The 24,778-nt window shown below is 51.3% G+C and overlaps 1 protein-coding gene across 6 annotated transcripts in view; it reads right to left on the bottom strand.

Moving 5' to 3' along the window:
- Positions 1 to 3,781: 3,781 nt before the first annotated feature.
- Positions 3,782 to 24,778, bottom strand: part of LOC147303103 (semaphorin-6D-like) — an 86,723-nt gene continuing 65,726 nt past the window's right edge. For all 6 annotated transcript variants that reach the window (XM_086281433.1, XM_086281434.1, XM_086281430.1 and 3 more), the window contains 5 exons: positions 24,710 to 24,768; positions 23,302 to 23,355; positions 9,232 to 9,482; positions 8,713 to 8,844; positions 3,782 to 8,183 (listed from right to left, as the gene is read on the bottom strand). In XM_086281433.1, the coding sequence (XP_086137559.1) occupies positions 6,981 to 8,183; positions 8,713 to 8,844; positions 9,232 to 9,482; positions 23,302 to 23,355; positions 24,710 to 24,768 (1,699 nt within the window). In that variant the 3' untranslated portion in view covers positions 3,782 to 6,980. The remainder of the gene's footprint in view (positions 8,184 to 8,712; positions 8,845 to 9,231; positions 9,483 to 23,301; positions 23,356 to 24,709; positions 24,769 to 24,778) is intronic.

Genomic DNA, 24,778 nt, shown 5'->3' with positions numbered 1-24,778 from the left:
AACACAGCAAGGACGAACCATTGCTGATGCTTTGCTCCTTTGTTTGGCCTGCTAAAATGGCACCTCGGCGGTCACGCCCCCTCCCGTGACATCACGCTTCGAAGCCCTATAAACAGCGTTGGTCAAACAGATGTACGTAGACTTGCTTTTCAGGAAAACCAGGCAGTCAGTGTTTGGTGTCTGCTGAGACAAAGCAGGAGAGTCAGAACGACATTTGTGTTTCTGGGTGTAAAAGCTCCACCTGAGCTCTGAGAGCTGCCCACCGGCAGAGATCGAACATCTGCAGCTGTTCATGAACCGGACTGACGGCGGTGGACGACAAGTTTTTATCTTGATAAGAAGATGTATGAAGGGGTTACATATACTAGAAAGAAGCTGTTTTTGACTGTGCATCATTGAGCCCAGTGTAAAGAGCTGTGATCTTGTATTTGTGACAACTGCCCTCTTGGCCTGATCTCTCCTGGAAACCATAGCATCTACTTCGTGATACGAATGCTCTTTCTGGCTGAAAAGAAAATCTTCACGAGCGATATGGTTGATCTTTTTCTGACAGATTATAGGTCAACAAGTAATTTAGCACAGTTTAAATTCCCACAATCATTCTTCAACAAGGAGGCAAGGATTTGGTCAGCAGGTTGGTGTGCGCCTGCTGTCGGAGTGCTGGAGTCCCAGAGGTGACCTGCTGAGGCGGGGCCTGGATGGAAACATCATGCATACATGGCCACGTGGTCATCCTGAGTAAGACATGGGTTATGGTCTCATCAGAGTTACAAAGCATGAAGGTCTGCTTTGGGTTCGCTGCCTACGAGGAAAGAAAGATCAGGGAATTCAGGGTTACATCGTGATATGAACTCAAGTTTCCTTTAATTACAGAAGATTTCTCAATGAATTTCATTTCAAATAAGGTTAAAATGAGAAAAAGAAGGATTTGGTGAGAAATCATTTCGAGTGAGACAATAAATCTACATGATTTCCACATCGTAACAACGCCACTTTATCTCAGGAGGCGTGGCTACAGAGGAGGTTCAACATATCCAGGCTTGCTCTGCGTTAGCTGGATCAGTGAATCCTACAAGCCCAGTCAGAGATAACAGCCATGCCACGGAGGTTATCTGATGAACCGGGCTCTCTGCTGCAGGCTCTGAGCGCGCTCAGTGCTGCTGTTTGTTTCTAAGGAGACAGCTGGATCCATGGAAACATGAACGCTTCCTGTCCCACAGCCTGAGACGTGAAATCAGAGCAGAGGAAATGAATGTGATGAAAGTTTGAGTTACAGGTGTATATATGTATACACCTGTAACCACGTGACTCTCCGGGGGAGGAGAGGCCAGGTAAAAAGGGGCAGGGAGGGATGAATACTTAATTGATAATTTCAAAATAAAAGCAGGTTAAAGTGGCTCGCATGCACAGAGAGGCCTGAAGTCAGCAGCTGAAGGAAATCCTAGGAGCTCTCACAGCCGTCATCAGGGCAGCGCTGACATCTGAACGTGTTCGTGACCTGACCCACGGGAACACGCACGTTTGATGCTCTGCAGGAACACCCGATCAGATTCTGGATCGGAAACATCGCTGTGAGCACGGATGGGATTCAGTTCGATTCCTTATCGAGGTCTCTTTGTTGTGATCAGTGTTGGTTGATTACATTCAGTACGATACATCAATTACAATATTACACAGAACACTTTATTAAAACGAATGCAGCACGTTACTTATTAGGTACAGACATCAGTCATACTACTCGTTATGTTACTTTCACGTTACTCTGTAAAATGACGTGAGAGCCAACATTTAAAAATATAAACCTGAGGCTCCAGCGCCACACCCCAGCACAGATCCCGTCCTGATGAGGACACGCCGGACCTTTGTCTTAAACCAGCACAAAGAGACTTTAAAGAGGTGGTCTGAAGTTTTACTGTAGCTCAGGTTTGCTCCTTTGATTCAAACCAGCAAAAATGAAGGCAGGAAACTGCAGTTCATCATCCTCATCATCATCCAGGTAATCCCACGATTCGACAGTGAAAAAAGAAAAGTGCTGAATGATTTGAGCTGACTGTGCTGAGATCTGCTGAGTCCACTGCCTTTAAAATCTGCTTTTCTTTCACTGTCTTTACATTTATCAAAGCCTTCCTCTCTTTAATATTACCTCACGAAACCCAAGGTAAGAAGACCTGCTACCTTTACACCAGCAGATGGCAGCACAGCACCTCCACGACGCCTGGACCTGGAGGCGGGCTCTTACTGGAAGGATAAAGCGAAGTCATCAGAGGTGTGCAGGATGGTTTTCCTGTTCGGATCCTCAGACGGGGTTCAGACTTTCAGCTTGTCAGCGTTTATGTCCTTCGTTTTATTTAACGGTTATTTTATTGTGGTCATCGAACAGCGCGCCGTGCACCGTTTGAATTTCACAGCTGATGGTGCTGTTCGACTGACCGCAGCAGTAGGTGATCAGCAGTGATCCAGGACATCGTCACAGTGCCATTACTCCTCCAAGCACCTCTGCAAACAGCTACAACAAACCACCTGACAGCCGGTTTGAGTCCTCACGCCGTCTCAGGGTCATCGCATCGAGGATCACTGAAGCTGCATTCGGGACACGTAAAACACCCAAAACTGAAAGCAGGAAGTCCTTCATACAGTCAGATGATGTTTGTCTCCAGAGCTGTGAGAAACTCATTCATATGCTTTTAATTAATTTGGCAGAATTGAAATGAACCAGACGACACCGCAGAATATCAAACACACCGCTCACTTAAACCATCTGCTGCTGGAGAACACTTCCTTTTCCCCAGTTTTAGGAACTTTGTCAAGGACATCTTTATCCTCGGCAGGACCAAAGATATCTCAGACTGGAGACTGAAACACTGAGAGGATAAAAGACCTCAGAACCAGAACACTGACCTGCTTTAAATATCCATGCAAAGCTTACTGTAGTCATCACAGTTCATCAACCCAACTGACTGAGAATAAAACATTAAACAGTTCAGGTCCTGCTGTGCTCTGTTCCAGGGAGCGCTGCAAGAAAAAGCCTTGGCCAGGTTGTGCACTCAGGAACAGGGCCTGTAATAACGCCTGTGGTTACTGCTCTGTAAACAAAACACACCAATGCAACAGTCTGTGTGTGGACAGTGAACCAAAGAGTTAAGTACCTATATATTTACAGCAGGACATCCTCCTCAGTGATGAAGGAACCAATAATCCTTGGTCCACTCTTGAACTTTGAACCCTAATGAAGATGATGCATTTATGGTCCCCACAAACCTCACTGGGCTGTTTGCTGTGTCCCTCAATTCAGCACATCAACCACCAGGAAGTGTTCTGACTTATAATATCTGTGTTTCAGCACAGTTTCCTGTGGGTGGACAACAAACTGGACTGGTCATGCAACACGCAGCACCGGTATAAAAAAGGCCAAAGCCGACTGTACTTCCTCAGGAGGCTGAGGTCTTTTAACATCTGCAGGAAGCTCCTGAGGATGTTTTACCAGTCGGTGGTTGCTGGAGTACTTTTCTATGCTGTGGTGTGCTGGGGGAGCAGCACAGCAAAGAAGGACTCATCCAGGCTGGAGAAACTGATCAGGAGGGCTAGCTCTGTGGTCGGCATGAAGCTGGACACTCTGGTGACAGTGGCAGAGAAAAGGACATTAAAGAAACTGATGGACATTATGAACAATGCCGGGCATCCCACCCGAGGGATTAATAAAGTTTCATCTAATCTAATCTAATCTAATCACCCATCCTTTCAGAATAAGAGTCCACACAAAGAAGAATCACTCTGCTGCCAGTACTATTCCACAGTAGCCTTTATTTACACCGTCATCCACATTGTTAATTAATAGCAGTAAGGTAAACATAATAGTGTGTGACATTATTACATTGTCATTTCAGCGTAGCCCACCGGGTGGCGCTGTGAGTCCACAGCGTCTCTGCTCCTCTCAGCACTTCAGAGGACGAGAACCACGAAACGAATAAACAAAATCATTTTCAAGGTTACAAGTGCATCTCATACAAAACCTTTATAAAATATGCCAAAGTCTTTATGCTCTGCGGCGCCCCCTAGCGGCACCCAGTGGAAACATTCATAAAGGACCTTTGAAGATTGAAGAGTTCAGCACTGCTCACAGACTCTGAGGTGGTGTTTGTGCTGTGTGAAGGTTGGAGCGGCTCGCCGCAGGTCTAAAGGAGCGTTCAGCCAATTATCTACGGCACGTTAGCAGGACCACGGATTTGTTACCAACTGAACCAGAACCAGAACTCTGAGCAAAACATTAAAGCAGCATTTTCATCTGAAGGAAAATTCAAATACAAAAAGCTCGATGTGACACTTTGGTGTTTATACGCAGCCCTCCCTGTTTTCCATTAATCAGTGTTTTACCTTTTCCACCGATTGGACGAATGCGAAAGGCAAAAAAGTTGTTTTAGTTTCCGAGGCGACGCGTTCAGGCGTGTCTGTGGTTCAAACAGCCGTCGCTCTGTTTAAGATATTCAGCTGACAGAGAGAGAAACAGACACAATTTGGCATCTCAATGAATTCAATTTGGCTTATTGTTTATTAATAATAATAATAATGCGTATCGACAGGTTTGCTCTGTCGGCACAGAGCCATGAGGAAGGACAGTTCTATTCTATTTTGTATTATTTCTAACAATCCAGACCTGAAAACTCTCCATGTTGGTGCGTTTAAGGACAGTCTGAGTGTTTGACTGAACCTTGTTCGTCATCTTTTTCCTGACGTGTACGTTAGCTGTCACGGCTGGATGACACCTCTCAGATATCCTCTCCAAAGCAGTGCCTGGAGAAACGCTCGGTGTCTAACGGGTCGGTGTTCACAGAGGTGCGTCTGCAGTGATGCCACAAACGCCCGAACCTTCCCGTTCGGCTCGTTTTTAAACGCCGTTTCTTTTTCTGCAGAATCCCCTGCTGAGAGCAGAGGGTGGGATTGGCAGTAAATTTAGCCTCCGAGTCCTGCGGCAGCCTCCTTCAGTGACCACAGCAGCTGTAATCTGCAGTGACTACAGTATTTCAAACTGTTTGAATCAGGCGAGATGAAAGAGGATGATGTAAGCGCCTCAAACGCTGTGGCATGAATCCCTGTACAGTGAGCAGCAACCATCGCGCTTTGGCCTCTTTTATTTAACCTCAACAAACGCATCACGCACCGCGGCTCGCTCTCGGCTGCGTGTTGCATCGTGTTGGTGCAGAGCTCGTCCTCCGCTGTGGACCGCGGGGAGAAGTCACGTCTGCATGATGCGACAGTCAGTTCGCTCAGACGACTACACGTCACAGCCGCGTGTTCTGCATTCAAGCCTACGTCTCAAACTTGTGCTGGTTAGTACGACTGCCTGATGTACCCCGGCGCTGTCCCTAAACAGCCAGGCGGGCCAGAAACCCTCAAACTATTTGGGCATAAATGAGATAAAGTAGTAGCAGCGCCACGCCAAAGCTCGAATGACTGGATTTGAAAGTTGATGCCAGCTGTTTTTGGACATGTGACGAGATTACTGGTGTTTGTATCTGAAACTCTTCGTGTTTTATGGTCTGAACGAGCAGGCGCAGAGGTCCTGAATCATCTCTTTTACATTTATTGCTTCGTTTAGCGGCGCTGCCCGTGCGGCTCACTGGTGGCGCTCTGAGTGTTTGTGCCTCAGTGTAGTTAAAAGAGCTGCAGCTTTAGGGTTTGTGACATGAAGCAGGTGTTCAGCACCCAAGTCAGAAACTGAATCCGTCTGTGGACAATGATGCTAACAGACCTGAAAGTGCATCCAGGTGCATCCACGCTGAGGCAACACGGAGAGCCGGCGTCACGTCACCCGCTGGTCTGCAGGGTCCGCTCTGCGGTCTCACCTGTGTTGCCTGAGCCCGGCGGCGGAAACAGAACCCGGCAGAGCCGCTAACAAACACCGAGGTAAAGACAAAGCAGCTGATCCACTGTTCTTCAGCTGGGAGGAAACCCTCCCAGCAGACCTTCACCCAAATTACCACCAACAGAATCCTCACGTTCCCACTGCCTGCTGGGAAATGTAGTTTTTAATGAAGGTGCAGAGTGAGACTGAAGTCCGACTGAAATGTCTCCGCCACGGCAGACAACAGGCCACGCCCCCTCTCCCAGACTCTGGGCTCTGGGCATGCCTGCACACATTTTCACATTTCAAAGGTTTAACAGGTACCTGAACGCATCACCAGCCTCGGGCGGGGTTACAGAGCATAGCTGAGGTGACGAGTCTGCCTCTGCTCCGCCCTCGTGGGCGCCGGACACCCTGGGAGGTCAGTGGGAGCATGAGTGTGGCAGTAATTTGGGTGAAACACCAATTTAAGAGCAAACTTTGTTAAAGTTTCCACAGTGTGCGCTCAGCTGGTGAAGAGAAAACACGCCCCCTTCAGACGAGTGCAGGGCCTGAAACGACCCGCGGGGGTCTGGGTGTGACGCTCAGCAGGCGTTAATGCAAGAGGGTCGTTGTAGTGATGTGGAGACGGTTATCACACCTGCTGGGCGACCTGCAGATACCAATATGGTATAGAAGACCGAGGTGGTCTGTCCTCAGAGTGCTGCTGAAAACACAAGTCTGCGCCCCCCACGGGGACGGGAGCCGCCCCTGCTGCGGGGTTCAGGTTTGCTGACGATCCTGGCGAATGAAATCCGGGCCCGACGACAGGATGTCGCATCAAAGTGCTCCGAAGAAAACTGCATTAATCTGGAATTCTGTGGCCACCTCGAGCCGCCTTTGGAATGTTTAGTAGTTCGTGCTGGTTTCGAGCCCCGCCCCTTTCAATGAGCCAGAGATGCTCGAGTGGCGACGGACGGCGTCCTCTCAGCGGCGGGGCAGCAAGCACGGCTGAGGGGTGGTAACGAGGAGCGATGGGGACAAAAAGCTCTGGGTCTCTTTTGTGTCTCCAGCCCATCGGCGCTCTCCTCTCATCCTCTCTCACCAGCCCGGCAGGCGTCTAAGGACAGCAGCGGCCATGTCGGCGCGGTGCCCGGCAGCCTCAGTAGTTGTACTTTCCCGCCTCTGCGCCCGGTGACGTGGCTGTGTTTGGCAGGAAGAGCGGTTTAGGAGGGATCTGGGGTTTGAGCGACACCGTTCTCCGGACGACGGCTGCCCGCTGGGCGTGCGGCCCCTCGCTGTAGCTGTGTTGCCGTGTGAGGCAGGCGCTGGCCACCGACGGCTGCTTGCTGTTGGCGGGGGTGGGGCCACCGCTGTTGTTGCTGCTGTTGTTAGTGTTCATCCTGGCGAGGAAGTGAGCATGCTGCGGCCCTCGCTGGTTGAAGCTGTGGTGGCGGGGCACGGCGCCACTCCCGCTGCCCATCCTGATGAGGGAGTGACGCTGAGAGTGGTGGCGCGTCACGGAGACGCCGCCGCCTCCTCCAGGTCGTTCTGGAATCACTTGCTGCTGGAGCGGAGTGGAGGACGAGGAGGAGGAGGATGAGGGGATGGAGGTGGAGGAGGTGGGGTTGTTTGAGGATGAGGAGGATGAAGATGAGGAGGAGGTGGTGTTCTGAGGAGGAGGGTCGATGCGTTTGGGGAGGCCGTCGCTCGGCAGCGCGGAGGTGCTGTGGTAGGACGCGGCCTCATTCTGTTGCTGGTGATGGTTGCTATGGTGATGGCCGTGGTTGTAGTGGTGCGTGCGCGTCTGTGCGTGGTGGTGATGGTGGCTGTGATGGTGCCCTGCGGTGGAGCCGGACGACCCGGGGAACAGCGAGGAAGAGGAGGTGGAGGTCAGGACCTTGATGCCGCCGGTTCCCGACGCGCTGACCTCGTGGATGTGTTTGAGCAGCTCGTCCAGCGCCGACACGTCCACCACCGTCTGGGGGAGGGACTGCTGGGAGTGGTGGTGATGCGGGACTCCTCCCCCTCCCACCGCCGCCGCCCGCTCATCATTGGAGATCTTTCTCTCCTCTGGGAGGTGCAGAGAGGTCGAAGAGGCGCCGACCCCCTGGGGCGTCCCATTGCTTAAACTGTTGCCATGGTGATGAGGGAAGGGAAACACCTGCTGGTTTATGGAGTTCCCGACGACGGCCATGAATCCCAGACTGGAGGCGGAGCAGCTGGGCTTGTCTCTGGCGTTGTTGCAGTTCTGGTTCTTCTCGTACTGATGGTGTCGCAGCGCCTTCATGTTCTTGATGGGAAGCTCCGGGGTGGAGTCGGGCGTGGGCAGGCCGGAGAGCTCGCCATCCCCCTGTGACAGAGACTAAACAGAGGTCAGAGGTTAGACGCGGCCGTTGCGTCAGTACGAACGTCAAGATTAAAAGTTCTACCTGAAAACCTCAGAATGAGCTTTAGCGCTCACGTCACGCTGCGTGCTGACAGGAGAGGGCGCTGTGTGCAAAGCTTTAAGCACTTATGTGTTAAACCCAGCTGAGTTACATCAGTGTCTGAGAGCCGCATGTGTGCAGCAACCTCGGTGGAAACTTTATGCAGAAGCAGACACGTCTCCGGCGAGTCGGACCGCAGCCGGAGCGTCGTGCTCCATGGGTGATGCTCCGGCTGCGGTCTGGCTCAGCGGAGATCGGCATCGTCCACAGGAAGGGAGACTGGGTGAGAAGACCGGCCTGCAGCGAAATTTCAAAATAAAAGACATGTAACATCTTTAATGTTAGCATTAAATGGCTGCGGCGTGTAAATGTGATCGATTACACGTCCAAGGTGTGTGCCTGCAGTCCGCTCCATCCTCCATCGCTCACACTGACAAACTCTGATTGGACAGATTCGCTTCCTACCTGGGACAGGCTGAGCTCGGGGTCGCCCAGCGGGAGGCTCTGGTGCACGGGGCTGTGGAGGTGATGCTCGGCCCGGCCGTTGGGGATGAAGGAGCTGTACATCTTCGGGGTGGACACGTCCAGTTTGTCCTCCTGGAGGAAGAGAAGAAGAAGAAAAGCTGCGATCAGTTGTCGTTATCTTTGCCTGCCGTTTCATCTCTAAAGCACAGGATGACCCTTCAGTGGGAGGAGCCACAGAGAACAATGAGGAACTTGTATAAATATACATTTGAGCAGAGGGTCAGAGGTCAGCTCAGAGATTCAGTTTCCTGCTCAGGGACATGTGGACAGAGGATGGAGTTCCTAATGAAACGCTCGATAGTAATGAGCGAATAAAAGACTGAAGTGAGGCTTATTAAGTCTGACCCCGGGGGAGGAGGAGGGGCTGAATATTAACACGGCTGCCTCTCAGCTCGCAGACGTGTTTCAGCTGCAGGGCTCAGGTGAGCTCTGATGAATCCGTTTCCTCGTCTCGCTCACCTTGGGCTGTCCGTCCAGCAGCCCGTTGAGCTTGGCGAGGGATCGCAGCGACAGGGCGTGAGGCAGCGACGCCTCCGGGTCCTTCCCCAGCCTCCGAGCCCGGTGGGCGGCGCTGCCGCCGCAGTAGCATGACACCAGGAAACCCGACAAGATGGCGCCCAGGAAGAAGGCCACCAGCACGCAGGCGATCAGCAGCGTGTAATGCACGTTAGCACCGGCACGTTGGTCCATGTCCGGAGGGCGCCGCACGCCTGGAAGACACAGGAGAAGTCATGTTTCCACCTGAGCGCAACACCTGAAGTCTCCCTGACTTCTCCAGCACTAACAGTGTGTGTGTGTGTGCGTGCGTGTGTGTGTGTGTGCGTGCGTGCGTGCGTGCGTGCGTGCGTGCGTGCGTGTGTGTGTGCGTGTGTGTGTCACATGCAGCAAGTTCCTGCAGGCTGCTTTGGCTGAGTTTGATGAAGGGGAGCTTCGGGGGAGGGGGGGACAGATGGAGGAGAGGTGAGAGTAAGGTGAGGGGGGGCAGAGAGAGGGTGAGAGACAGAGACGAGGATTGGACTTAACGAGGAGGAGGAGGTTCACAGGTAAGGAAACAGGATGATGGGGGAGGAGAGGAAGAGCAGGGAAGGACGTTAGGAAGGTGAGATCTGAGGTGGGGGGGGATGAGGACGGAGATGAAAGAGAGCATCACTCAGCAGCGCCTCATCAGGTCCACACATCAGAGCCTATCAGCTACAGTGACTCATCAGTCTGTGCGCACACACACACACACACACACACACACACACACACACACACACACACAGTCGTGTTTTCACGTCCTTGTGGGGACATCTCATTAACATAACCCTCCCCAGCTGTCTCCCTAACCATGAAATATGGACGCCTATCACAACATAACTGTTTCAAACTTGTGGGGACGATCACTTTGTCCCCATACGGGCTGCTGGTCCCCACAAAGATATGCAAACACGGTCGGTTCTGCACAGGTTTGTCTCACACGTGTGTTTGAAGTATGACGTGTTTCTGGTTCTGCACACATGTTTGTGATGTGTCGTGCTGTCTGCACTCATAAAATAAAGCATGTATACACGTAACTGTCACTTTTATGAACTTCCACTTCTCTCCAAAAACCCACCAGGGTCAGACAGAGTCGTATAAAGTACAGCGGCGGCTGAGGACTGGGGTAAAGTCACGCTCTTTCTGATGTTCGGGGAATGGTCCGCAGAACAAAAGGTGAGCGCCTCCATCAGTGCTGTCTCAACAGTAAAGATCCTGAGACGTTCATGTGTGGGCTGCTTCTCATCCACGGGAGTGGGCTCACTCACAATTTTGCCAAAAAACACAGCCATGAATAAAGAATGTGACCAAAACATCCTCCCACAGCACCTTCATCCAACCATCCAAGAACAGTTTGGCGAACAACACACAGCCTTTTCCAGCATCATGGAGCACAGTGGCCAATCCTCAAGAGGCAGGTGGACAAACAAAAGCCTGCTAATTGTGACAAACTCGGAGCATTGATTATGTAAGAATGGATCGCCATCAGTCAGGGTCTGGCCCAGACGTTGACTGACAGAGGTCTGGAAACAGAAGGGCCAACGCTGCAAATACTGACTCTTTGCGCGATGTAATTGTCAATAAAAGCCTTTGAAGCTTATGAAGCGCTGGTTTCATACTTTAATACATCACAGAAACATCAGACACAACGATGTGGAAACACTGAGGCAGCAAACTTTGTGGAAACGGATATTTGTGTCATTCCTGTGAGTCACAGCATGCACTCATGAAACTGCAGTAACCACACTCACCAGCAGAGGCCACTGTTCCACAAGCATGACCTGCTGGGTAATCGTAATGAATTAAAACGACTGCAACTCACCTTTGACCTGTGACACGTTCATGACCTGGTGTCAGTGTGGAGAGAGCTGCTGTGCACCTGCTCCTGGTAATCTGATTACTGCCTTTGAACGTATCTACAGACAACTCAATCGGCCTGCACCGATCACAGGGAAAGCTCAATCCACGAGTCTGAAGGTCAAAGGTCAAGCTTCATCACGATGGTGGAGTGGTCTGTGTGAGATCAGGCTGGAAGCAGCGTCAGCGCGAAAAACAGGGGCAATGAAATATCAGAGGAAGGGCACAAACCCTCTAAATCATTCCGTTTTATTGGAGCGACATCTTGTGGCAGTCAGAGGAAGTGAGGTCATGTCAGACCTGATTCTTCCTGTTTTAAGTGACAGCGTTTTCTGCAGCAGTGTGCCTGATTAAACGCTTCCACAGATGAAAGCTGTGACTTTTGTTTGCCTCGGCCTGCGTTTCCTCCCGATCGAGCAGCGTGCTCCTGCTTCACATTCAGAGCGCCGCGCGCCGCAGACCGGCTGACTGACAGGTTGATTTATCTCGCGGACGCTCTCGGTGCTCGCTCCGAACGCCTTCAGCTGCTGACTGGTGGCAGGAAAGGTCTCCGAGGCTCAGGGATGATTTTACATGCTTCCACTTCAGCCTTTATTTGTTCTGCTGAAGCGAACGAAGCCGTCCTGTTCACGCGCTGATGGATCGTTTCAATAAAGCAGATGTTAGAGGGCGAATGGAAACCTGGCGGTAAACCTCTCTTTGTAGCAGGATCAGGAGGGAACGTTTTATTTCAAAGACGTATCAGGAGCGTTTAGGGGGAAACCCTCCGGAGTGCTGATGGAGTTTGACATGTGAGGAGCGGCTGAGGTTGAGCCGGATGGCTGTTTCTCTCAGCGATGTTTGGCCATGTAAACGTCTGACACACCAAACACAGTCACCTGACCAAGCATCTGAAAAATGATCCCGTTCACCTGTCGCAGCCCGCCGTGTGCAGTCAACGGGTCAGCTGCAGAGCGCCCTCTAGTGGACACTTGTAGCATTCTCTACCTCACTTTATGTTCATGCATCAGCTGTTATCAATGCTAACGCTGTGATATCGTCAAACAGCTGATAGCTGTGGGTCTGCGTCACCCCTGTAATCCAGCACAGGTGTTATGATACTGAGCTGTTCACCTGGCCGTCGGCAGGTAAGCGTCCGACAGCAGCTGCAGTAAAAACGCATTTACGCTGGAACTAGCATGCAAGCTAGCTTGTTTCTGGGTCCCACCCATAGACTCCCACCTTAGCGCCTCATTACCAGGAGGTGAGGGTTTTCAGTGACGCCTGCTGCAGCTCGATGCATCACATTTAGGCGGCGTGCTGCTTTTCGGCGCCGCTCGCTCCCTCTTATTATTTCATAGCTCGTCTCAGTCGCTCAGAAGGAGCTGCTCATCCCCGAAAACCCGATCAAAGGGCCAAATATACCCCCAGAAACAAAAAGCTAATTTCACGCCCTGCACTGCTGGTCGTCAGGGGGGAGGGGTTTATTCCCATTCCCTGCTGGCGCAGGACTCGAACTGGCAACCATCTCTAACCTCAAAGCCAGCATCGCCCCGGGGCCTCCGAAGCTTCACTTTGATACGAGACACCGCGGAAGAAATTTGTCTTTTATGCAAAATACTGTTGAAATAGAGCGAACAGTCATTACACGTCCAGCCAGGATTAACACACACACACACACACACACACACACACACACACACACACACACACACACACACACACACACACACCCCTGTGTCTAACAGCCACGATTTCATGTTCGTTATTTGCACTCTTTCATCTCCGTCCTTCGCTCTGACAGATATAAATAGGATGATGGAGACGCACAGAGAAAAATATTATGCTAATTACAGCCCGACACAGAAGTGTTTCATTCTCTGCCCTCGCTCTTTGTTTCTGTCTCTCTCTGCTCCGTCACTTTCAAAGTTCCTCCCTCTCTGCTGTCAGCCTGGATTGGAAAAACAACTTTGTGGCGTGGCGGGTGAAATCTTCTGGGTGCAGTCTTCTCGCTTCTTCTGTCACTGTTTGCTCTTTTCTTTCACTCTGAAACTTCAGCTTTTCCCTCTCTGTGTCCTTTTATCTGTCTGCCTCATACGGCTTTATGCCTCCCTCCATCTCTCTCCATCTCTCTCCTCATACTCCTCTGCTCGCTCCTGTCTCCTCTTTGCAGCTCAGATCAATACACGAGCTCTTCCTGTCCCAGAAAATCAAGTGAAATCAATCAAACAAATGAGCCACTCTAAGCAGATTCAGCACGAAGCCATCGCACCCATGATTAAAAACACTTCTGTAAGGAAGAAGATTAACTGCACGACTGACGGCACGGCGACACGCAGACGGATGTGTGACCTGAGTGTGAGGACGTCAGAGCCAGGGGTGCATCGCTGTGGCGTACCGGCCGCCAAGAGAGGAAGTCTGGCTTTAGGGACGCGCAACACTGACACGCAGCGGCACCTCCACGCCTGAAACATCTGCACTGCAGCTGTCTCACCCCAGAGGGGGAGGTCCTAAGAGTCAGTGACCCACTCTGTCATCATGTGACTCAGTGAGGTCACACGGGCTGAAGACTGAGTTACAGGTGGATGTAAGGTGGTGTCAGAGGATGTAGCTGTAGCTTATGTGTTAAATGCTTTTGGATTTCACCAAAACACCCTTTTTCCTGCCTGTGTTTTCAGTCTGCGTGTGTGTGGGTGTGCACGGCGTGGTGACGTAGGCGTGTGCATGTGTGATCACAGCTCCTCCCAGCATGACCCTGAAAGTTTCCTGAGGCCATAAGTCCGAATATGACCGAACTGCTGCGTTTTGGCCCGTGTGATATCAGACTCGCTGGGTGTGAGTCACGTAGAGGCCCGAGTTCGCCAACTGAAGCTTTTCATGAGTTTTAGCTCAAGGATACAGCTGTAACGCTAGCATGCTAAGTTAGCCTGGTTGCTAGCGGCATGTTTTAGCTAACGTGCACTGTGTTGATTTATGACTATGCGGTGACAAAGACGGCAGATAAATGTCGTTTTAGACCTCTGAGAAAACAGCCGAGCTTCTGCTACTCTGATGGCTGACTGTGCTTCAGTGCAGACGCCTCGCACATCTGTTGCTCCTCCTCAGAAGGCGTGAGCGGCGGCTCTGAGGCCGAGGCGGACGAGCCAAACGCGGGAGTCAAGCTCCAGAAACTTCTGCCCTATTAGCATGCTCTCTCTCTGCCTCTGCTGCTCTCTCGCCCACTCATTCTCCATTGGTATTCACACTGAGCCAGACACCAGTGACAGAGGCTGAGGAGGAGGAGGGAGCAGCGAGGAGGGCGATGAAGGAGAGACAGAGCGAGCAATGACAGACATGGATTAAAGGGGGGAGAGAGAGAGAGTGCAGATGAAGGAGGAAAGAGGAGACAGGAAGAGAGGAGAGAGGAAGAGAGGAGAGAGGAGACAGGAAGAGAGGAGACAGGAAGAGAGGAGAGACCTTGTCAAGTTTGAATTTTTTGCTTTGCCATTGAAACACACACAATCCTGCTGACTGTAAAGGTCAGATAATTCACACCTGACACACTCCTACAGCGTGCGTGTGTCAGGTGTGTGGTGAATAACAATGATGCCGTCGTACCAGCTGAGGAAGTGAAACTGGGAGGATCCTTCGTGTTTAACCAACACCTGAAATCGACAGGGCCTACAGCAGCACGGCCTGTAGAGGGCGCCAGCACACGGCTCTAGCTGGACCTCAGGATTATGTTCAGACTGTAAATGATCTCAGGTGCTCTCAGGTACGTGTGGACGAGCTGCTGCTGGCTGCAACTTTCTGTTTCCCAAATAGAAGCCGCACATTTCATTTTTTATTTTACTCCAGAAAGCTTGTGCGTCCCTGTGATCGGCTCTGATGTCGCTCTGCAGACGGGAGAAACGCGCTCTCATTGGACGATGTTCTGGATCCGTCCACGCGAGTGTGGTAAAGCACCACATTAGGCCCTGATGATGATGATGATGGTGATGGACTGACCTGCCGTGGCCTCTGTGGTGCTGACCATCGCAGAGCCACATGCAGAATTTCAGGTGTTTAAAGGTCCGAATATGAACCTTCAGCTTGTAAAATGAGAGAAAACATCTCAGCAACAGTTTTTATGACGTCAGTAAACTTCCTGGATTTGGGATCGTCTCTGTCATTAAAGAAAGTGAAACCGCAGCTGCAGCCGAGCAGCTGCAAGCGAGCAGCTGCAGCCTTTAGCAAAAAGGAAATCTTAAAAGTAGAGATAGTGTCTCCTGAATCCAAACTGGAAGCTGGTTCCACAGAAGCTGAAGGCTCTGCCTCTACTTTTAAATACTCCAGGAACAACAAGTAGGCCTGCAGTGCGAGAGTGAAGTGCTCTAACAGGGTGACATGGTACTACAGGGTCATGTTCACAGAGTCAGGCTGTGGGCTCACAGCTTCCTCTGAGCTCCAGTTTTGATTGGATTTTCAGCTGCTGCTATTTTTGATGCATCGTTCAGCAGCTCGACTTACGGGAAACAAACCTCTGAGTGCGCTCTGACACAACGCTCGCCATCAGCAGCTGCAGCCACAGCAACATGAAAGTAACCACGGTGACGGAGTGATGATGCAGGCAGCACTGAGTATTAGTACGCTCAAGCCTTTAGTGGCATTTAATGGCATCTTTGTCAGGACACGTGAGTCCATTTCCTTTGTGGAGTATGTGTGCGTCCTCTACACTCCGTCACACTTTCAGGTCTGAAGCTGCCCTCACTCATTACGTTACCCTGATGACGTCCACCGTTGTCATCAGACACGTATGAAGCTTGCCACGCTGCCGGTTTCTCAGCTGACGTATTAAACAGCTGCTTTCCTTCATGTGCGGGAAACAACATAAAACGGCGTCTTCAGTCCCCACGCTGCGCTCTCCTGCTCAGCTCGGCAGGAGCAGGAGAGCGCAGGCTCCTTCCCGTCTCTGTTAGCTTAGCGCCGAGCATCATCTTCCTCACACCTGCACAGAGGTAAACAGCTGGCCCCTCCCAGCGCCACGCTCAGAGGTCAGACGACCGACGGGGAACATTTAGAGACATTGGCTTTGTGCCCGCCTCAGAAACAGCAGCACACACGCCCAAGGGCGCCGTCGAACCCGACGCAGCTCGCCTGTTTGGATGAACTGTGGAGACATCACGTATCCATCCGCCCAGTGACGCCAGAGACCTGCACTTTGTATACACAAGATATATATGAGCTTATATGTACACAACATGTACCGTGTACACACACGGACACACACCTAACGGTGTGAAACACCTCCGGCTGTGTGCTTCTTGTTGTTGATTGATTCCCACTGAGCTCCATATTGTGTTTTCATCGACCAGATCAATCTATGTGGGTGTGTGCCGTGAAGAGACTGCAGACTGCTGATTGGTCAAGTCAATCAAGACTGATGAGGGAAGGTCAGCAAAGAGACAGCAGCAAAAACACACACACACACACACACACACACACACACACACACACACACACACACACACACACAGGTGTTTGTCCTGGCATGTTTGTGAGGACCTTCTAATGAAGCCCCTCGTTGCTGACTCGGTGCTGGAAAAGTCAAACAGCTTTTTGAAGTTTGAAGAAGAGAAACACAGACGAGTCATCGGCACTTCAAAGTGTCCTACATTCACCTGAACTCATGTTTCATTCTCACCTTTAGCCAACCTCAGCATCATGTCTCAAAATCCAAAAGATCTGTGATGGAGGCATCCTCACGAAGTCATTATAGGTGCTACACACACACACACACACTGAGGTGCCCACTCCCCTGTCCCCCGCTGTGTCCCCCTGTGCCCCCACTGTGTCTCCCTGGGTCCCACTGTGTCCCCGCTGTGTCCCCTGCTGTATCCCCGCTGTATCCCCTGATGTGTCCCCGCTGTATCCCCGCTGTGTCCCCCTGTGTCCCCTGATGTATCCCCGCTGTGTCCCCCTGTGCCCCCACTGTGTCTCCCTGTGTCCCCTGATGTGTCCCCGCTGTATCCCCGCTGTGTCCCCCTGTGTCTCCCTGTGTCCCCACTGTCTCTCCCTGTGTCCCCGCTGTCTCCCTGTGTCCCACTGTGTCCCCACCGTGTCTCCATGTGTCCTCTGATGTGTCCCCGCTGTGTCCCCCTGTGCCACCCTGTGTCCTGCTGTCTCTCCCTGTGTCCCCGCTGTCTCCCTGTGCCCCCCTGTGTCTCCCTGTGTACCCACTGTATCCCCACTATGTCTCCCTGTGTCCCCGCTGTGTCCCCCTGTCTCTCCCTGTGTCCCCCTGTGCCCGTGCTGTGTCTCCCTGTGTACCCGCTGTATCCCTGCTGTGTCTCCCTGTGTCCAACTGTGCCCCCTGTGTCTCCCTGTGCCCCGCTGTGTCCCCCTGTGTCCTGCTGTGTCTCCCTGTGTCCCCCCGCTGTGTCTCCCTGTGTCCCCGCTGTGTCTCCCTGTGCCCCGCTTCGTCCCCCTGTGTCTCCCTGTGTCCCCGCTGTGCCCCGTGTCCCGCTGTGTCCTCCTGTGCCCCCTGTGTCCCCATGTGTCCTCCTGTTTCCCCGCTGTGTCTCCCTGTGACCCGCTGTGTCCTCGCTGTGTCTCCCTGTGTCCCCGCTGTGTCCTCCTGTGTCCCCGCTGTGTTTCCTGTGTCCCCGCTGTGTCCCCTGTGTCCCCGCTGTGTTTCCCTGTGTCCCCGCTGTGTCCCCGCTGTGTCCCCGCTGTGTTTCCCTGTGTCCCTGCTGTGTTTCCCTGTGTCCCCATGTCCCCGCTGTGACACAGTTCCATCACTTCTCCATGATGACGCCTGCCTCAGGCTGCTTTGTACTGTAAGGTAGAGCCCCTGGAATAACACAGGGAAACCCCAACAATTGCACCATAACAGGCCAGCAAGCGCTTGGCGACAGTGGGGAGGAAAACTCCAGCATACGTTTTTGGGGCGAGGGCTGGTCTAGGTGACGCTGTCACCATCACACTCTGCTCCTCCCCTCACCTGTGACCATGTCTAAGCACCAGAGCCACTGCAGGGTGGAGACACCCAGCACCATCACACACAGAGCTCACCCCCTGTCTCACTCTCCCTGTCACTTCCTGTTCTGAGAGCCGGAAGCGTCAAAGCTATCAGCGCCATCACTTGAAGAAGGCGGGTGCTCGTTAGCAACAAACGGCCGCCTGAAATCTGTCCAGCGAAGCTGCTTTCAGTCGGAGAAAATGAAGACAATTAGCGTCAACACAACAGCTTCTGGCTGCTTCCTAACAGCTCTCATCGCCGCCTTTTCAGCGTGAGCCACACGACAAGCTCAGTCCATTTGTAAGAGCTCCAGCTCATTAAAAAGCACTTTAACACACTGTGACGGCTCTTTTTCCTGCTCTCACACACTCTGAGATGCAAACGCTCTCGCCAAAGCATTTGGCAAACACATGATCACACACGCTTCACACTTTAGGCGACACACACGCTTTTGTTTTTGTGCGCTGGAGCCGTCAGCGCGCTGCTGTAATCACACGCTCGGTGTCGTCGGCGCACACACTGTAATTAGGATGTCGTCTCTTCTGGAGGGCGTGTGGCGAGGCTACTGCTTTCTACCACAGAGATAAAGGCGGTGCTCGTTCACGCCGTCCTGAGCTGCAACACGACACGCACAACAAAGTCTGCAGCTAAACTACAGGTCACACGTCTCAGAGCGTCCTCGTAAACCTTGAGGCTCGCCGGCGGGGAGGTGCACCCCCCCCACCACGCACGCGCGCGCACACACACACACACACACACACACGCACACACACACACACACACACACACACACACACACGCACACACACACGCACACACACACACACACAGTAACAGCAGCTCCCAATAGGGCTTTGGAGTTGACGTCACGCCGCAATGCATTGTGGGAGCGCAGCTCCATTTTCGGGGTCTACGAATCAAAGCAAACACACTGTGTTGGAACGACGACGACAAGAAACATGCTTAAAAGCAGCTCAAAAGAAAACGGACGGTATAGAGACCGATTGCGTCCAGAGGCGAAGCAGCGGTACTTGAAAAAAAATAGAGTGCATCGCAAATCTGGACCCATATGAAATACGGCAGTGGAGTAAAGACCCAGACGACTTACCGCCACTGTCCTACCCCGATATCTTCACGTATCTTGTTTGTGGAGTAAGCGCTTACACAGCGAACCAGTTTCGTAATTACAAGTCACTGGAGGCGCACATCCAATTTACAAATGGCTGGGCGCAAGATTTGGCTATTTTCAAGCCGCCAAACTCTGAGTACGTCGTCAAAGTAAGTCAGCTGGAGTGCATCGAGTGAAATAGCCATTTTCCACCCCCCACCATAATTAATGTTACACATTTATCATTTAACTGCTAAAATATCGTTATCATATTATATGCCCATAATTGTAAAGTACATGCAAGTTAACACATTGATAATCGGGTAAATTATTAACGCCAATTTGTGTCCTTCCTGTCTCATTTCATTTATTGTCTTTACATCAACCAATCAAGTCACTCCATTCGATGTTTGATCGTAATTTCTATAACTTCCGAGACCACCAACGATGATATTATTCAGCTATAAAGTGTGATGTGAACATATTTAGAACTTACCGGAATGAAAATGTCTTGAGCACACCAGCTGATATCTGGAGACGTAACAGAACTTGATATCAGTTCGTCTCATGGCTGCTATCCAGGCTAGACGCCTTCGTTTGGTAATATCCGATACATGAGCTCCTTCATGTTGCTTCCAGGTTGGGAAAGCATAAAAAGACAATCCAAACTTATTCCCGTGCCGGTCGTAAGATCGAACATTGCAGCCGACCGCACAGCAAGTACGAACCATGGCTATGCTTTCGCTCCTTACTTAGACCCCCAAAATGGCGGATCGGGCCAAAATCCTTTCCACGCCCACCCCCGTGACATCACGCTCCAAAGCCCTATAACAACAACCTCCCACGCTCCTGTGAGCTACAGCAGCGATGCAGGCTGAAAGTGTGTGTGTGATCACTAACAGCGTTGCTATGGTGATATGAATGTGACCCCTGAGCAGACAGCTCGAGGCCTCGCCCCTGCTAACAGATGTCACATGATCAGCTGCAACAGGTTAAGGTGAGCGCCGCGAGCTCTGCGGATCTCACAGAGACAGACTGCTGAAGAAACTCACAGCACCAGGTAGAGTACTCAGAGTACTGAGTACTGAGAGAAGTGCGAGTACTGTGAGTACTGAGTACCTGAGTAAATGGACTGGTTCTTATATAGCGCTTTTCTACTCTTCTGAGCATCAAATTGCTTTACACAACTTGTGCATTCACCCACATTCATACTCCGGTGGATGCATCGGAGAGCAATTTGGGGTTACTGTGAGTACTGAGAGTACTGTGAGTACTGAGTACCCGAATACCGTGAGTACTGTTCGTCCATTCCGTCCTAAGAAGCTGACATGCTACAGGCGCAGCTTGATGGGGGGCGTATTGCGAGGTTTCAGATACAGGGAGGAGCCAGGAGCCAGGTGTTAGAGCTGCAGGTGAGCCTCCATCTTTTATATACAGTCTTTGTTGGGAGCCACTGATGCAGTTGGAGGATCAGAGAAGTGATTCTGAGATATCTCTGACAAACCTTCAAACAAATGTCACCATAAGACACTGAACAGGTCAGAGCTGCGAGCGTCCTTTAAATGTCAGCGCTCACTTTCATGTCATTAAAAAGATGGAAGAACGCCGGACGCCATCTCCTCCCCGCGGCAGCACAAACCCCCTCAGACCGCTTGGGTCCGCGGCCGATCGCGGCGCTCGCTTCTCGGTGAGGACGAGTTCACGCGTGTCCCGTCAGCAGGACAAACTGACATCGCAAACCAGCAGCTGAGAAGTTTGATGATCGTTCTCGTGGTTTTACATCATCATCCGTGACGCCTGTCGGTCTGACAGGCGTGTGAGCTCCGACCGGAGCCCGGTCTGTCGGACCCACGCTAACAGCACAAACTTCATTTCCTGGATCGGCCGTCCTACGATCAGGAACGCGCACAAACCGCAGTCACGTCACCCAGGAAGCACCGGCGTCTGCACGACTCACAGCGCCGGTGTTCTGACAAATCGTCCTACAGTAAGTAGTTTATGCACATTTCTGCTGTCACAGAGCAATTCCAGCACAATTTAAGTAGGTATGACGGTTTGCCACTTAACGTTGCCCATCAGAGTATGCTTGTAGCTCACATTCACAAAGGTAGGATGGTTTGGCACTTCATTTCGTGTTGTGCGCATGCGCAGAAACAACGGGTAGGATGGTTTGTCAGGTAGGATGGATTCCCAGAACACCGGCGCTCCTCTAATGAAAAGAGTGCACTGCTGCATGAGGCCAATCTCAGTGCAGCGAGTCCACGGGGCTGCGTCGCACGGCATTAAAGAACCAATTTGCAGAGAAAACGTCGTTATGGGAACCGTTCCCTGCAAAACGATGTCATTACAGTAACGACAGCCACTCTAGCGTGGCGCTGTGGATGAACGTGTGCTCAAACATCACTCATTCATTGTTGTCTGAGTCCTTCACACCCGGCTGCCCGACACCAGGAAGTTAATGGTTCAGACACCATTATGAAGGAGGTGCCTGCTATCAGGCCACCAGGGCAGCAGCAGCAGCTCTCTTACAATCAGAGCTCCACACTGAGTGTGAAAAACGGGTGCGGCGCCGAGCACGGACAGAGTCACCCTGCATCTTTATCGAGCTGCGGTGCGATCCCCGCAGGCATCAATAAACCCTGAAACTAAAAGGAGAGTTAATGACGATACGATTAGCTCGAGTCAGGAGACGAATCCCTGCGAGCACGTCGGAGCGTCCCCGCTGCTTCGCATCTGCTACGTCTACAATCATTTCAGTCAGTCGGGGCTAATCGCCTGCACACGGGTATTGATTACGGGGAAGTCTTTGTTCTCTAACCCGGCGTGTACATGACTGCAGGCTGCGGCTTTATGCTCGCTTCCTGCTGCCGTTTCACCGATTTACGAGGCAAATGAGGGGCGGAGCTGAAGTGCACAAACACCTGAGCGCAGCCGGCGTGCACACAGCATCACGCTCGCACTGCTGCGTGCACAAACATCACACACATGGATGCAGCTCAGAAAAACCGACGTTTCACATGCTGCTCGTCACACTCGAGGTCCTGATGTCAAACACAGCTTCACTCGACAAACAGGACACGCAGAGGCTGACGTGTGAACAAGGAAAAGTTTCCACTGGAGACTCACACATGGCTCATACATGTTAATATCAGCTCCATGCACACACACACACGCAGGTGATAACTCAGTCACATATCACAGCCATCAAACAGTGACATCATGAGCACAGCTGGGGTGGAGGTGGGCTCCAAAGTGGCTTGCAGTCGCTTACAGGGCGTGGCCTACAGGAGCTCAGCCGGCCTGTCAGACCTGATTACGTCTGTGATGTTTTACTATGCGCTCCTTCATCTCCTCACTTCCTCCTGATTCCCCTTCGCAGCACGGTGACCCGCTCCGTTCACCTTTCTCCATTTCATCACTGCTATTGTGGCTGCTGACGTGCCGCCGCCTCTCGAGAATGCTCGACGCACTCCTGAAAGACGAAGTCGGCTGGTGTCAAGTAGAGCGCCTATCAGCGACGTTCACGCCTGTCCCCTCTCCGGCTTTAATCACAGTAATGCAGCTCCGGGAGCCTTAATGGATTCACTGCGTGGGTCTGCCGGCGCTCTGAATGACAATACGCCAGCCGGCTTCCCAGCAGGACTCCTGACAGGCAGGTAGCAGCCGAGCTGCAGCCTGAATACAGAGCAGGCAGCTGCGTTTGATCTGTGGGGCTGGGAACTAGCGAGGGTAATGATGTCAAACCGCGCGACGAGCTACTGTACGTCAACGGTCAAGCCGGAGCTCGTTAGCAGATGACGACGTTCCTCAGAGTCACGTCCTCCAGGTTCCATGCTCGCTGACAGACGTTTTAACTCAAATTCCCATCTGAATAATCTTAAAGTCATCCAGTGCTTGGACCTTCATTAGCGTCAGAAGCAGAAGGTAACAGGACGTATTTGCTCATATTGTGGCCTGTGGCCTGTCCTTACACACACCTTTAATCCGCTTGCATATGTAGGTAACAAAAGGTCATGTTTATACGGTCACTGTGAGGACCCACAGCCCTCTGATCAACACTAACAACAGAAGAAGAAAGGTTTCTTACCGTAGGCGGAGTCGGCGGTGGACTCCTGGTTCCGTGTCGTAGCCAACACGTCAGCTGCACAGATTCAAAATAAAACAGATTCATCTCATTTATTCTCCACTTCACTTCCTGTACCTCTCTGTGTTTGTGCATAGACCTGAGTGTCACACTTCCTGTTCGTCGCTTTGACATATGGTCACACATGGACCTTACTTGGGCAGGTTGCCATGGTAACTCTGTTCAGTTCACTGCAAAAAAAAAGCCATGCCACTCGTAGCAGATTTCTACTTACAGTGCTGCTGCTCTTATTTTGAAAGTTCAACCCAGACCCCCATCAGACCTGCTGACAGGAGCTGAGCTGATCTGATGGATTAGAGATACTGTGTGTGTGTGTGTGTGTGTGTGTGTGTGTGTGTGTGTGTGGGTTTATATTATAGATTAAAAAAACAGGATGGATGAATGGATGAATAGATGGATGGATGAATGGATGAATAGATGGATGGATGAATGGATGAATAGATGGATAAATGGATGGATGGATGGCTGGATGAATAGATGGATGAATGAATAGACGGATGACTGAATAGATGGATGAATAGATGGATGAATGAATAGACGGATGACTGAGTAGATGGATGAATAGATAGATGAATGGATGGATGAGTGGATGGATGAATGGATGAATAGATGGATGGATGAATAGATCGATGGATGAATGGATGGATGGATGAATAGATGGATGGATGAATAGAAGGATGAATGGATGAATAGATGGATGGATGACTGGATGAATAGATGGATGGATGACTGGATGGATGAATAGATCGATGGATGAATGGATGAATAGATGGATGGATAAATAGATGGATGGATGAATGGATGGATGAATAGATGGATGGATGAGTAGATGGATGAATGGATGAATAGATCGATGGATGAATGGATGAATAGATCGATGGATGAATGGATGGATGGATGGATGAATAGATCGATGGATGAATGGATGAGTAGATGGATGGATGAATGGATGAGTAGATGGATGGATGAATGGATGTATGGATGGATGAATGGATGTATGGATGGATGAGTAGATGGATGAATGGATGGATGGATGAATGGATGGATGGATGAGTAGATGGATGGATGGATGGATGAATGATTGGATGGATGGATGGATGAATAGATGGATGAATAGATGGATGGATGGATGAATAGATGGATGGATGAATAGATGAATGGATGAATAGATGGATGAATGGATGAATAGATAGATGGATGTTTGCAGGGATCATTGCAGCGTCTGAGTTGGGTACCCTCTATAGAACCAGTCTGGTGTAACCGTGCAGGTAAGCAGGACCCTTGGTCCACACAAACACGCATACAGCTGTTATCGTGCGCACTGTGGGTGTAACCTGCAGGTTTATCTCACCGCGGCAGCTGTCCGGATGAAACGAGTGGTCGCCCTCGATATCCTGCTCAAACCCCGCCCTGCAGACAC

The sequence above is a fragment of the Aulonocara sp. 'chitande type north' Nkhata Bay genome, linkage group LG22 (genome assembly GCF_057382095.1).
Source record: "Aulonocara sp. 'chitande type north' Nkhata Bay isolate Kocher_YH1m ecotype deep benthic linkage group LG22, A_spYH_male_GT1.1, whole genome shotgun sequence".
NCBI lineage: Eukaryota > Metazoa > Chordata > Actinopteri > Cichliformes > Cichlidae > Aulonocara > Aulonocara sp. 'chitande type north' Nkhata Bay.
This window is presented reverse-complemented; position numbering and strand designations above follow the sequence as displayed.